The sequence below is a fragment of the Eschrichtius robustus genome, chromosome 15 (assembly GCF_028021215.1).
Source record: "Eschrichtius robustus isolate mEscRob2 chromosome 15, mEscRob2.pri, whole genome shotgun sequence".
In the NCBI taxonomy this organism is placed as follows: domain Eukaryota; kingdom Metazoa; phylum Chordata; class Mammalia; order Artiodactyla; family Eschrichtiidae; genus Eschrichtius; species Eschrichtius robustus.
This window is the reverse complement of record NC_090838.1, coordinates 20690195-20705287: the sequence shown is the minus strand read 5'-3', so window position 1 is coordinate 20705287 and position 15093 is coordinate 20690195. Positions and strand designations below refer to the sequence as shown.

Sequence of the window (15093 nt, the reverse complement as noted above, 5' to 3'; positions counted from 1 at the left end):
TACACTATATCCCCACTTAAGGATTTGTGTGAATATTTTAATTGTGTATAAACCAGCTCAAGTATTTCTCTAAATGGATTCAATCATGCTTTCAAATAGAACATACCAACTCACCAGGACAACTGCAGTGTCTCTGTGCCTCATACTTGTTCCAGCCCTCACAGGAAGCAGCAGCTACTGGAATCCCGTGGGGGCTTTGCCTTGCTGGTTTCCCTGGCAACAGAGTCAGGTCTCAATGCCACTTTCACTTTTTAAAATATTTATTTATTTTTAAATTAAATTAATTTATTTTTTATACAGCAGGTTCTTATTAGTTATCTATTTTATACATTAGTGTATATATACACTTTCACTTTATTAACAATTTAGTCTTGTTTTAATTATAAAATTTTTTTTTGAAAAATTCAAGTAATATAGAATAGAATCAGCAGATTCCTGAGTATGCTTCTGTAGATATATGTGTTCTCGTTTTCCTTCTCAAATGACTGCACATACTCAGTGCATGCTCTGCTGCTAAAAGCACACTTGAGAATGGATAAACGAAATGATATTAAGCCTTTGTTCACTTGGCTCTCACCATAAAAAAAAAAAAAAGGAATGAGAAAGAATGCTCTGGAGGTAAATACAAGAAGGTGAGATATAGCAGCAATTCCATTTCTAAAAAGAAGGCTTAAAGAAATAAGTAAACAAGTGAACAGATAAATGTACAAAGGGTGTGCACTCTAGCGTGTTTACATCCTCAAAAAAGAGGCACTTGGTAAAACAAATTAGGATATATCCATACAAAGGAATGCTATGTGGTCATTAAAAATGATGACGTATAGCTACACCCACTAATATGAAAAAATGCTACATAGCTAAGTAAAACAAAAGGGTTCCAGAACACCATTATACCAGGCAATTATGTTCTATATGTCCACATAAATATGTACACATTAAAAAGGAGAGATATCAAAATATAAACAGTGGGTATCTCTACTTGATTTTTCATTTTCTTCTTCTACTCTACATTGTTTGAATTTTTTACGATGAGCATGTATTTTTATATTGGAAAAAAAATGGTTTTCAAAAAGTTTTCCTAGGGGCTTCCCTCGTGGCACAGTGGTTAAGAATCCGCCTGCCAACGCAGGGGACACAGGTTCGAGCCCTGGTCCGGGACGATCCCACATGCCGCGGAGCAGCTAAGCCCGTGCGCCACAACTACTGAGCCTGCGAGCCACAACTACTGAGCCCGAGTGCCACAACTACTGAAGCCAGTGCGCCTAGAGCCCATGCTCCACAACAAGAGAAACCACCCCAATGAGAAGCCTGCGCACCACAACGAAGAGTAGCCCCCGCTCGACGCAACTAGAGAAAGCCCGTGCACAGCAATGAAGACCCAACGTAGCCAAAAATAAAATAAATTAAAAAAAAATTTTTTTCCTAAACATTTTGCATATTTAAAAATAGAATCTTGACAAGCAAAGAAACACAAACAAAATACGCCCTGGAATTTAAGTTTGTACAGAAGGACAGACTATATTAGGCATTCCTGGGGAAGCTGTGAACTCCCTGTTTGGAGTTCTGCTTTGGGAATCAATTGATCACTGATGGTTCTTTAAGTGTGGAAGGGATAAGGGCTCCAATTTGAGTACGACATTGAGTACAAACACTGCCAACATGTCTAAATGCTTCTTCTCTTTCACAATAATCTATTTATTTTCAGAATAATATGTCTACTCACTATTTTTGTCCTCCAATCCCCACATTCTCCCATTTCCTCTCCATCAATGATCCCTCTTCATTGAGCAAGCACAATAAACCAGTTCAGAGTCCCCCAAAACCACAGCGGATATAGGCAGAAGGACTCTGAGTCATCCATTAAAATCTGAGAAAGCCCGGGAGACCCTGCTACCGCCTTTTACTCCTCAAGAAAGACCGGAACTTCAGAGGCCTGGAGAAATAAACAAAACTGAGAAAGGATGGGGGAGAAGACAGGCGGAGAAGCAAACAGCTAGGGGCAGGGAAGAGTGGTGGGGAGAGGGTGGGGGAGAAGTTGGGGAGCCGACCTTTTGAAGTTTGAATGAAAGAAGATGAGGGCAAATAAAGGCTCCACTCTCAATTGGTTATTTGGTAGAACAGAGGGTCTAATTAAAGTTTTACAATGAAAAGAGAGACACTTAAGTTGGGATCTTTAAAAACATAACCAGTTTAAGATATTTAAGAACAAATATCAAAAAGTCGTCTATAATCACCACAGCCAAGGATGATCTTTTGTAGCAGTCATGCTAATGAAAATAACGTGGCTCTCTCTATACATATAAAATGTTTTGAAATAGTTCATAACTTTAACCTGTGTGCTCCTCTCCAATCCAATTCCACTGCCCCCTACCTAGAGGTAACTTCTGTTCTGAACGTTTTCCCTTACCTTAAAAAAATTTTTTTAATTGTGGTAAAATACACATAAAATGTTATCATTTTAATGATTAAGTATACAGTTCAGTAGTGTTAAGTACATTCACATTGTCGTGCAACCAATCCTCAGAATTCTTTTCATCTTCCAAAACAGAAATCCTGTACCCATTAAACAACCCCGCATCCCCCCTCCCCAAAGCCCTGGCAACCACCATTCTACTGTCTTTATGAATTTGACTGTTTTAAATACCTGGGACAAGTAGAATCATACAGTATTTGTCTTTTGTGACTGGCTTGTTTTACTTAGCATAATATCCTCAAGGTTCATCCATGTTGCATGTGACAGGATTGCCTTCCTTTTTAAGGCTACATAGTATTCTATTGCATGTATATACACATTTTATTTATCCATTGATCCATCAGTGAACACCTGAGTTGTTTCCAAGTTTTAGTTATTGTGAATAATGCTGTTATGAAAATGGGTGTATACATATTTCTGAGACCCTGCTTTCAATGCTTTTGTATATATACTAGACCTGGAATTGCTGGATCATATGGTAATTCTATTGAGTTGGCCAAAACGTGTCTTTGGTTTTTTTTTTTTTTTAATTTTTAAAAAAAAATTATTTAATTATTTATTTATTTATGGCTGTGTTGGGTCTTCGTTTCTGTGCGAGGGCTTTCTCTAGTTGTGGCAAGTGGGGGCCACTCTTCATCGCGGTGCGCGGGCCTCCCACTATCGTGGCCTCTCTTGTTGCGGAGCACAGGCTCCAGATGCGCAGGCTCAGTAATTGTGGCTCACGGGCCCAACTGCTCCGCGGCATGTGGGATCCTCCCAGATCAGGGCTCGAACCCGTGTCCCTTGCATTGGCAGGCGGATTCTCAACCACTGCGCCACCAGGGAAGCCCATGTCTTTGGTTTTTAAGTAAAAATAAAAGACACATTTTTCATTTTCACCAAGAACTTTATTGAGCAACATATTCACCCTTTTGTTCCACTACCTTCTGCCATTTTTCAGGCAACTTCACAATTCCATCTTCCCAAAACTTTTTATCTTTTTGAGCAAAGAACTGTTCCAGGTGCCTTTTACAGTCTTCCAGGGAATTGAAATTTTTTCCTTTAAGAGAATTTTGTAAAGACTGAAATAAATGGAAATCCTAAGGTGCAATGTCTGGTGAATACAGCGGATGAATCAGAACTTCCCAGCCAAGCTGTAACAGTTTTCGCCTGGTCATCAAAGAAACATGCGGTCTTGCATTACCCTGATGGATGATTATGCGTTTTCTGTTGGCTAATTCTGGACGCTTTTTGTCAAGTGCTGTTTTCAGTTGGTCTAAATGGGAGAAGTTCTTGTTGGAATTAATTGTTTTGTTTTCCGGAAGGAGCTCATAATAGAGGACTCTCTTCCAATCCCACCATAAAAACATCTCATTCTTTGGATGAAGACTGGCCTTTGGTGTGGTTGGTGGTGGTTCATTTCGGTTGCCTGACAATTTCTTCCGTTCCATATTATTGTACAGTATCCACTTTTTGTAACTCGTCACGGTTTGTTTTATTGATGAAAACATAATGTTTTCATTACGTTTAAGTAGAAAATCCCATGCGGAAATGTGGTCAAGAAGGTTTTTCTCGCTTATGTGACACCCAAACATCAAAGTGATTAACATAATCAAACTTGTGCAAATGATTTTCAATGCTTGATTTGGATATTTTGAGTAAGTCAGCTATCTCCCGTGTGGTACTGATTGTTCTCAATTAATTTCTTGATTTAATTAATGTCTCAATTTGATCGCTATCAACTTCAACTGGTCTATCCGACCACGGAGCATCGTCCAACGAGAAACTCCAGCACAAAACTTCTCAAACCACTTTTGACGTGTTTGATCAGTCACAGCACCTTCTCCATACACTGCACAAATCTTTTTTTTTTTTTTGCATTTCAGTTGTGTTTTTACCTTTCCTGAAATAAGCGTAATATGCAGAAAATGTTGCTTTTTTCTTCCATCTTCAATACTAAAATGGCTACACAAAAATTCACCAATTTTGTTTTTAAAATGCATGCTGATGTGACAGCTGCCATGTACAATCTAACAAAATTGTTTTGAATGAAGTTAAAGACAACTAAGTGCTACTAGAGCCATCTTGCAGAATAAAACTGAACAAACCTTTTGGCCAACCCAATGCCTTTAATTTTTTGAGGACCTGCTATACTATTTCCCATCGCATCTGCACAATTTTACATTCCCATCAACAGTGCACAAAGGTTTCAATTTCTCCATATCCTCACCAACACTTGTCATTTTCAGGTTTTTTTTTTTTTTTTTTTCACACACACACACTGTATTTTATGTTTACACATTTTCAGGTTTTTTAATAGCAGCCATCCTATTGGGTGTGAAGTAGCAGCTCACTGTAGTTTTGATTCACATTTCCTCAACAGTGAGGCTGAACATCTTTTCATGTGCTCATTGGTCATTGTATATCTTCTTTAGAGAAATGTCTATTCAAATTATTTGCTCATTTTTATTTTTTTTATAAATTTATTATTTTATTTTTTCTGGCTGCGTTGGCTCTTCGTTGCTGCGCTCAGGCTTTTCTCTGGTTGCGGCGAGTGGGGGCCACTCTTCATTGTGGTTCACGGGCTTCTCATTGTGGCAGCTCCTCTCGTTGTGGAGCACGGGCTCTAGGCATGTGGGCTTCAGCAGCTGTGGCCTGTGAGCTCAGCAGTTGTGGCGCATGGGCCTAGCTGCTCTGCAGCAGGTGGGATCCTCCCGGACCAGGGATTGAACCCGTGTCCCCTGCACTGGCAGGCGGACCCTCAACCACTGCACCACCAGGGAAGCCCTTTTGCTCATTTTAAAATTGGGTTTTCTAGCTCTTGAGTTGTAGTTCTTTATATATTCTGGATATTAACCCTTTATATGATTTATATTTTCCCCAATTCCATAGGATGCTTTTTCACTGTGTCCTTTGATGTACAGAAGTTTTTAATTTTTATGAACTCCGATTTTTTTCTCTTTCCTGTTCTTTTGGTGTCATATCCAAGAAATCATTGCCAAATCCAGTATCATGAAGCTTTCCCCATTTCCTTCCAAGAGTTTTATAATTTTAGCTTTTATGTTTAGGTCTTTGATCTGTTTTGAGTTAATTTCTGTATATGGTGTAATGCAGGGGTCCAACTTCATTGTTTTGCATGTGGATATACAACTTTCCCAACACCATTTGTTGAAAAGACTGTCCTTACCACGCTAGTCTTGGCACTCTCCTCGAAAATAGTTCAACTGTAGGTGAATTTACATCTGGGCTCCTTTTTAAGCTATTAACTAAACCCCAGATTTCACCAGTTTTTTTTTATTAGTGTCCTTATTCTGTTTTAGAATCCAACCCAGGATACTACATTACATTTAGTTCTCGTGTCTCTTTCGCCTCCTCTGGTCTGTGACAGTTTCTCAGTATTCTTTTATTTTTCATGACCTTGATAGTTTTGAGTACTGGTCAAGTATTTTGTAGAATGTCCCTCAATTTAGTTTTGCCTGACGTTTTCTCATGAATCGACTAGGTTATGAGTACTTGGAAAGAATACCACTAAGGTGAAGGGCCCTTTTGATTACCTCATACCAGGAGGTCTGTGATATCCACATGACAGCACCGATAACAACCTTGGTCATTTGGTTAAACTAGTGTTTGCCAGGTTTCTCCACTGTGAGGTTGCCTTGTTTTCTGTCTTCACACTCTATTTACTGAAATTGAGTCATTAAGTCCAGCCCACACTCAAGAGGGGAAGGGCTTGTTCCACCTCCTGGAGCCTGGGGTCTACACATATTATTTGGCATGCTTCCGTAAGATTTCTCTTTTTTCTTAACTGTTTTGGAAAATATTTTCACCTCGTACGTAGGCATCCTAGAAATGTGCTTAGTTTTGCTTATTTTTAAAACTTTGCTGTGGATGAACATTCGTTATTTACAATATATTGCTATTAGAGAGCGATGCTGCTATCAACACTCTTGTGCATGTCTTCTGGTACTCAGGTACAAGTTTCTCCAGGAAATATACCCTAGAGCAGAAAAGCTGGATTATAAACCATGTGTCATATTCAAATGTACAAGATAATGCCAGACTGTTTTCCAAAGTGGTTGTATCAATCTACATTCTCACCAGCAGTGTATAAAAAGTTCCTACTGTTCTACATCCTCACTAACGCTTGGTATTCTCAGTCCTGTTCATTTTTGTCAGTCTAGTAGGTATAAAATAATACCTCATCATGATCTTGGTTTGGTTTTTCTTGATTACTAATGAGCATCTTTTCATGTTTATTCTGCATTTGTACATTATTTTCTAAAAAAATACCTGTTATTATCTTTTGCCATATTTTACCAAGTTATCTTTCTTCTTTTTTTTTTGGCCTCACCGCATGGCATGTGGGATCTTAGCTCCCCGACCAGGAACTGAACCCGAGCCCCCTGCAGTGGAAGCCCAGAGTCTTAACCACTGGATCACCAGGGAAGTCCCTATCTTTCTTCTTTTTGATTGGCAGGAATTCTGTATACACCCTGGATCCTTTGTAAAATATATCTATATCATATATATCTTGTAAGGTATCGATCATATGCATGATATGATAGAGATATAAAAGATATATTTTTGATAAGATATATATATGTACATATATATAAAAGATATATATATGCACATCCTTTGTAAGTTACATCTGTATCTTCACCCCATTTGTGGCTTGTCTTTCCACTCTATCATATAAAGAACAAAGGTTCTTATTTCAACATAGGCAAATTTATAGATCTTTTCTTTTATGATAACACTTTAGATGTCTTATTTAAGAAATTCTCCCCGCCCCAACCTAAGGGTCATAGTGGTATTTTTTTTCTAAATTTTAAAAAGTTTTTTATCTTTTATATTTAACTTATCTAGAGTTAATACTTGTGATATGTAAATATAATGGTTTGCAGTATTAAAAACTCACATTAGGTGTAATTCAGCAATGAAATCATGGGGAAATAAAGCTGGGACTCTCAAATAACCTTTTAAGAGGTTAGCACTTGCTCCCTTGCCCAATCTGTCCCTGAACTAGAGTATGATTCTGATTGCCAGTAACTTTCATAGACCTAAATGAAATTCACATGAATGGTTGCAACTGAGACTTTTGCTTCTGCAATGCACTAGCATACATGTTATTTAATGCAGTTTGGTTGTCAAAAAACTCAGAGAATTTTTAGTATGTTGACCAAATTTTTGAAATTTCTTTACATTTCATTAAACCCGGCAAACAGAAACATCTCCAAACAGTAAAATAAATTTATTTCAACTGGGCACTGGGGAAAAAATGGTGTTATTCTAAAGCAGGACCTTCTTTATGTTCCTAGCAGCTTCATGGTTGACTAAAATGGTTAGAAGTTACAAATGAGTAATCCAAGGCAAAATCTGTCTCTAAGGCAAGAGAACCACCTTTTACCTCTAAGAAAACAAGGCAAATGGTTCTCTGATACTTCTCTACTTTATTAAGGTTAACCAACATGGTATTTATATATCTAAACATTTACTGTAAATTTTCAGTGATGTTCAGATTCTGAATTACCTTTCCATAATTAAGTTAAATTTAGGCACATTGGTTTGTATTTTATAGAAAACATTTATCTTTAGGTCACAAATAGGAATGAGCTATAATTTGCAAATGTTACAAAGGTGATTCCAAATCTCAGCTAAATTCTTTCCAAAATTGCAACCACTCATTGAGTCTTTCATAAAAATAAAGACCAAACACAATTGCTTAAACTTATCACTGTTGAGAGATTCTGGTAACTAAGAAATTCCTGAAAGAGTAATAAGCCGTGATTATTGGAAAGCTCAGAACACTGGAAAGGCTTAACTGCAAAGTACTTAACAGAAGGCCACAAATTTTGTTTTCCTAAGAGGAGCTAGGAACTATAGATGTCACTGAGTAGTGCATTGAAATGGCATTGCCTAGGGTGAGTGTTGCACAGAAACTCCAGGTCACCTCTTCTTGATCTTTTATTTTGGATAAGCTTCCACTATCATAGCATGGCCCTGTAAAGGAAAAAAAAGTTCAGTTAGAGCAGTCAAATGCAATGAATCCAGCCAGTACAGAGGAAGCATAGAACAATGGGAAAAATATAGGCTTTGGAACTTAATCCTGGCTCTGCCATTCAAACACTGTGTGATCTTGGGAAAGTTATCAGCCATTCGGAACCTCAACTTGCTCTCTAAATGGGGTTCATGGTGCCCACTTCAAAGTGTTTTTGTGAGCATCAGATAGCATACAATGTGTGTATGTATACACACACACACACATACATGTATACACATGTGTATCAGAGTCTATCTAGAAGAGTCTGACTCCTAGTAGATGCTCTGTAAGTGGTTACTATTAAAATAAGCCAGAGGGGCTTTTTTAGCTGCATAAAAATAAACGCAATACAGTGAATCCAACAACAGCCTTCTCCCTCTCCTAGATAAGAAAACTGAGGCTTTGAGAGGTTAAGTTACTCATCCAAATCCACAAAGCTATTAAGTAACAGGGCCAGGACTTGAAACCAGATGATTCCAAAACCTGGTCTCTTCTTTACTACTCTATGCAGGTCAAGATGATGATTTGAGGTCCCACAAAGGTAAAAAGGTAGAAAATTCCTTTCCTAGTACTAGGCACAGTGCTATATCCAAGTTATCGCCCTAGTTTAAACCTAGTATAGAAATTAATGATTTCATGAGTCTAAATCCTATCTGATAATCATAGTCATTCTATCTTTTGGACTGCTATCAAACTAGTTAATAGCCTAACTAATCTCCCTGCTTCTAGATTCAATTCAATCCCCACAAATATTAAGCAACTATTATTTATAAGGCACCAAGCTGAACACTGTGTGGGTACGAAGTTTTGCTATATGGTCTGTATCCTCAATCTAATATACACTGTACTTCAAAACAAACTGCTAAATACCTTGATACAGGCACAAGCAAACAAAAGAACATGGACAGGAAGGTTTGACTGACTTGGGGTTGTCCTAGAAGGGCCCATAATAAGGTAGAATATTCCTCTTCCTGTTTTATTTCAACTGTGTTGTTTTCATGTTCCAAATCTTTTATATATTGCACTAGATCAGTGGTTCTCAACGGCAGTGATTTTGCTCCCTCCTCTCCCCAGAGGACATTTAGCAATGTCTGGAGATATTTCTGGTTGTCCCAACTGTGTGCATGGCAGGGGGGCGGGGGGGTGGTGGGGAGTGAGGGGGGTGGTTTGCTACTGTTATCTAGTGGGTAGAGACCATGTTAAACACCCTACAACACACAGCGCAGTCCCCTCACCCACAACAAAGAATTATCTGGCCCAAAATGTTACTAGTGCCAAAGCTGAGAAATCCTGATCCACAATGATGGATTCCTCCTTTGATCTAATCATGTTTGTAGCACTCATTTGGCTCTTGAAGAAACAATGCCAAGTTTAATCTAGTTTCTAAGATGCATCATCTCCTTCTTCACTATACTGTAAACTTCTAGAGGTAAATAATAATACTGGATATTATTCTTTGTTCATCCACAAAAGCATCTAGTATTGTGTTATTAATCCTCTATGTGCTAGGTTAAAAAATTAGGGAACAAACACTCAAAACCAAAGGACATTAACCTCTGTGGACTATGCACTATGTACAATGCTATGCACTAGGTACCTCCCTCATTTAAACTTGGCATAGAAAGGTACGAGGGAGGGCTCCAGTCCTGATTTACCATGGTTTTCTGTAAATGAAGTTACACAGATTAGAAAATACTTCTGATTGTGAAGTCTAAAATATTCCAACCTAAAAATAACTGATTCCTTGCTTTTTCAAAGTCTCTGAGAAAAAGCCATAAATAAAGGCTTTTAAATGTAAGATGTTTATACTTTTACATATCTTATTCATCTTGGTCGGCAACAGATAGTTTCTGTTATCTGGAGAAAAATCAAATCTGTTTCCATCAGGGTTGGGAAAAAAAAAAGATTACAACCAGCCTTCCTTTTGGATTTTATTCCCACAGTGAAATGCTATAGCAGGTAGGAAGTTTCGTCAGTAACACAAGTAAAGCAGATAGAAAAAAAATCTGTAGAAAAACATAATTTTCCTCAGCTAAATAGCAAAGGGTTATCCAGAGGCAAATTAATTCTCCATTAAGGTATAGTTCAGTTCTCAAGAAAGACTTGGAGAGATTTTATAGATAAGGTCTCATGGTGACTAGATAAATGAATAAAATTTTATTATTAAAGAAGAAAATATATCAAAGTGTGAATAATGATAGTGTCTGATGAGGGGATTATAAGTGATTATAATTTTATTTTCTAAATACTTTTCGTATTTTCATAATTTCCATACGGAGCACATGTAACTTTTATAAACAAAAAACACAAACATTATTTTAGGGAAAAAAAATAACTTGGATTTAAATAGATTCTTCCTTTCAAAGTACTATCAGAATCAAAGTTGTACTCCCTCCCCACAAAAATGGGCTGCTTTTTTCCCGGTTGTCTGTCATCAGAAAAATCGCTCTAAGACTGTTTCAAATTAAGCTAAATCAAACATTCTTGGATGAATTTGTTTTGTTTCCAAGAAAATGACTTTCTGGAAGCTCCTATGAAGCTTCTGTGACATACCTGCCCTCCAGCTGCACAGGCGGCAACCAACCCATACTGGCCTCCTTCCTTCTGTAATCTGTTGGCAGCTGCCATGACCAACCGACAGCCAGTGGCTCCAAACGGGTGCCCCAGGGAGAGTGATCCACCCCAGATGTTAAACTTCTCCAAAGGAGGCGATCCAACCTGGATCCCACAAAAACAGACACAAATATAAAGATGAGTTTACTTAAGAATCAGGCCAGGCTCGTAGTTAACAGGTAGTAATGGCAATAAAGGGAAGTAACTAACTTAAAGACAAATCACAAGTTATTTTACTGCAAAAGAAAGAAATTCTAAATCAATTCTGAAAGCCAAGGGCCCATTTATTTTTCATCTAACATCAGAATGGATGAACAAAGACAACCTAAAATTTTGCTTTTATTTTATTTTTTGTTTTTTAACATCTTTATTGGAGTATAATTGCTTTACAATGAAATGGTGTGTTAGTTTCTGTTGTATAACAAAGTGAGTCAGCTTTGTGTATACATATATCCCCACATCTCCCCCCTCTTGCGTCTCCCTCCCACCCTCCCTATCCCACCCCTCTAGGTGGACACAAAGCACCGAGCTGATCTCCCTGTGCTGTGCTGCTGCTTCCCACTAGCTATCTATTTTACATTTGGTAGTGTATCTATGTCCATGCCACTCTCTCACTTCGTCCCAGCTTACCCTTTCCCCTCCCCGTGTCCTCAAGTCCATTCTCTACGCCTGCATCTTTATTCCTGTCCTGCCCCTAGGTTCTTCAGAACCATTTTTTTTTTTAGATTCCATATGTATGTGTTAGCATATGATATTTGTTTTTCTCTTTCTGACTTACTTCACTCTGTATGACAGACTCTAGGTCCATCCACCTCACTACAAATAACTCAATTTTGTTTCTTTTTATGGCTGAGTAATATTCCATTGTATATATGTGCCACATCTTCTTTATCCTTGCTTTTATTTTTTTCTAAAGAATTTCCAGGAGGTATTTTTCAACTAAGAAATAAATATATGTAATGAAACACAAAATTCTTCATAAGAAGCAGCAGCTTTCCTCTTCATATTTTTATTAGCAGGTATTAAAGCTCCAAATATTAAAGTGCTTTGGAAATTCAAACTTTTTTTTTGGCTATGCTGCACGGCATGCAGGATCTTAATTCCCCAACCAGGGATCGAACCCGCGCCCCCTGCAGTGGAAGTGCAGAGTCTTAACCACTGGACCACCAGGGAAGTTCCTCGAGCATATTTTAACCAGAAACTTACCTTGGCTTTTCTACCCATGTAGTTTTGTGCAAACCAATCAGAATCCATGGCTTTCAAATTAGCCAAAATCTGACCCTAGAAAGGAAAATAACTCAATAAGAACCTTGTTAGTAATGTCCCTCAAGGCGTTCTTTGCGTTTGTCTAACTTTAAAGCTAAGCAAACCTTTAGATCAGTTTTCAGTGAATATTTCCTAAAGAAACAATCTGGTACTTCTGAAGGGCCTCAAAGTGATAGCTTCAAAAGGTATGTTTTTCAGCACTGTGTGTGTAGCCCTGGGTTCCTCCCATCATGCCCTTCCCAGCAGTGTAAGTCAGTACTTCAAATATAAAGCTCCACTCTTGTTTTACTCATATTAAATGATTATAGTCCTTTGATATGTGTCTTTAAAGTGACTTACTGAGAAAGCTTCATGAAATTCAAAAGCATCAATATCATTCATTGTTAATCCTGCCTTTTCTAAAACTTTTGGAGTAGCATATGTTGGTCTGAAAAGAAAAAAATAAGTGATACAATATTAAAACTTTAATTTTTAACCTAAGAGCTCCTTCATATTCCCCAAACTGAGTTCTACATAATTATCAGAGTGTCTTCCACTCACTCACTGATTCTACTGTACAAATATTAAGTGTTGGTGATACAATATTAAACTGAACAGACATGGCCTCTGCCCTTTGCAGTTGATATTCTGGACTCAGAGAAATAGATAATAAGCAAGTAAACAATTAACAAGAAGGACAACTTAATAATGTGAAGAGCTAGAAGAACACAGAGTTCAAAGGGCAGAGCATCAGAAGGGGCGTGGCTAGTTAAAGGACATAATGGAGGCTAGTGAGGGTAGAGCCTCGTGAGGGAGGGAGAGGAGTCTAAACATTAGGAGGCTTTTATAAAAGCTATTCTGAAGACTGTTGCAGAGTGTGTGGCAATATGAAAAAAATGCTTATGACATCTTAATGTAAAACAAGAACACAAAATTGTATATATATTGTAATTATAAGTAGAAAAGTATAGGAAAAAGTGGAAGAGACTCCAAAACTATAAAATGATAAAGCAACATAAAAGATTATTATTATTTAAAAAATCCAACTCACAAGCCAATTATGAACTCAGGGCTTAATGTACTTTAAAATCTATGTAAGAAACATTGGTAACCAAATATTTTTCATTATAATCCTAGGATATACACTGCTACCTACCCAAGTAAAAGCTGATCTTTTGGATCCTGAGACACGTACATGAAATCCCTAGGTAAAAAAATAGAGGAGTTAGCTCTAGCACTAAAATAAAGAAACCAGAGGCAATTTATTTGAACACTTACTTTACCTCAAATATGCCTTCGGCTTATAACCCATGGCCAGAGCTTTTTCCTCTGCCAAAATCAGCACTGCAGATGCACCATCGGTCTGAAATGTTGACCGGAACAAAAATGTTAAATTCTGCAGCCTCTCTGGTGGTCTTTCTTCAGCCACCTTCTATGCCCTGTTCCTAAATCTACCAACCAGTGACACTTATACAGTGCCTCTATATAACAAAACCTTTTCATTTTATCCATCGTTAAGTCACAATTCAAACACACACACCGACCCACTTTTGGAAGATGAGGGTAGAAGAGCCTATTCAGAAAGTACCGTAATTATCAAAATGGATGAGGAGAATAGGTAACTCTAGAAATATGTGTTCATGATAAACTAAAAGTTTTTTGCTTTTAGTGCAGAATATAAGGAATTTTATGAATTAAAACAATCTCCAAAAAAATCTCTTGTTTACTGATTTGTTTTTACATTTTCTGGACTGTTTCCCAGCTGCTTCCTGCCTGTGGCTTCGAGGTGATTTTCTTCTATTTATAGACTATAACAATGGGAGAAGAAGAAATAGGTAGATAGCTGAGAACATAAGAACCATGGCCTTCCCTCTCTGGACCTACCCCACGTGCTTTTTTCCAACTGACAACTGAGAAGTTGGGGGACAAAGAAGTACCACTCACAGAAGCCCTTTACCATTGCTTCAAAAGAAAGAGCTCAAAAAAAAAAAAAAAAAATCCAAAATTCCAAAGGAAAGGAAACTACTCTCTAGAATTTGCAAAATCAAAACAATTTCTACCACATCAGACCATATTTTTATAACTCAGTAATTTTGAAGAGGCTATGTAGCCACTACCGATAGGCGGGCATAAAGTCTGGAAACACAGGTGACTATACATAATGATATCACATCAATCATATATTCAATGTGCAGTTGTGCAAAATTGCAGTGAATGTGGTGCGTTAACAAAATCTCTGAAAATCCATGTATTTGTGATGCATTACCTCTGATGATTCGTGTTTCTGATTTTTGATGAATAAACCTGAACCTTTTGCACACCCCACAAGTCATCAAGGGGGTTCAGATCTGCCAAGAGTGTAACCCATACCATATGGCCCTATCATCCAACTTGGTTTTGGAAATAATCACCTAACCGGCCCTTCACCACTCAGGCTTTACAGAGTGGTACACCATCATGTTGGAACCACTTCAGGCACCCTTGCCCGAGCTCAAGAGCAGGCATTAAATCATCATTTACCAAAGTCAAATATGTCAAACATTTGCCTATGTTTCTAGACTGTATATCTGGGTAGAGGAGTTACACTGTAAAAGAAACATTGACCAGATGAACTATATCCAGAAGACTACACCCAAGGTAGTAGGAGAAGGGAAACCACATCTCCCAAGCAGAAGCAGAATCAGCAGGGACATTCAATTGAGGAGAAGAAAAAAAACCCAAGCAAGGACATGAAGCTACC

The 15093-nt window shown here is 37.8% G+C and overlaps 1 protein-coding gene across 2 annotated transcripts in view; it reads right to left on the bottom strand.

Moving 5' to 3' along the window:
* Positions 1 to 7687: 7687 nt before the first annotated feature.
* Positions 7688 to 15093, bottom strand: part of HADHB (hydroxyacyl-CoA dehydrogenase trifunctional multienzyme complex subunit beta) — a 43327-nt gene continuing 35921 nt past the window's right edge. Inside the window, exons 11-16 of one of the 2 annotated variants that reach the window (XM_068564580.1) lie at positions 13637 to 13716; positions 13510 to 13557; positions 12714 to 12801; positions 12315 to 12389; positions 11049 to 11213; positions 7688 to 8455 (exon numbers count right to left, since the gene is read on the bottom strand). In XM_068564580.1, the coding sequence (XP_068420681.1) occupies positions 8420 to 8455; positions 11049 to 11213; positions 12315 to 12389; positions 12714 to 12801; positions 13510 to 13557; positions 13637 to 13716 (492 nt within the window). In that variant the 3' untranslated portion in view covers positions 7688 to 8419. Of the gene's footprint in view, positions 8456 to 10949; positions 11214 to 12314; positions 12390 to 12713; positions 12802 to 13509; positions 13558 to 13636; positions 13717 to 15093 lie in introns of those variants that run through there. The other variant, XM_068564579.1, reaches the window with a different exon arrangement.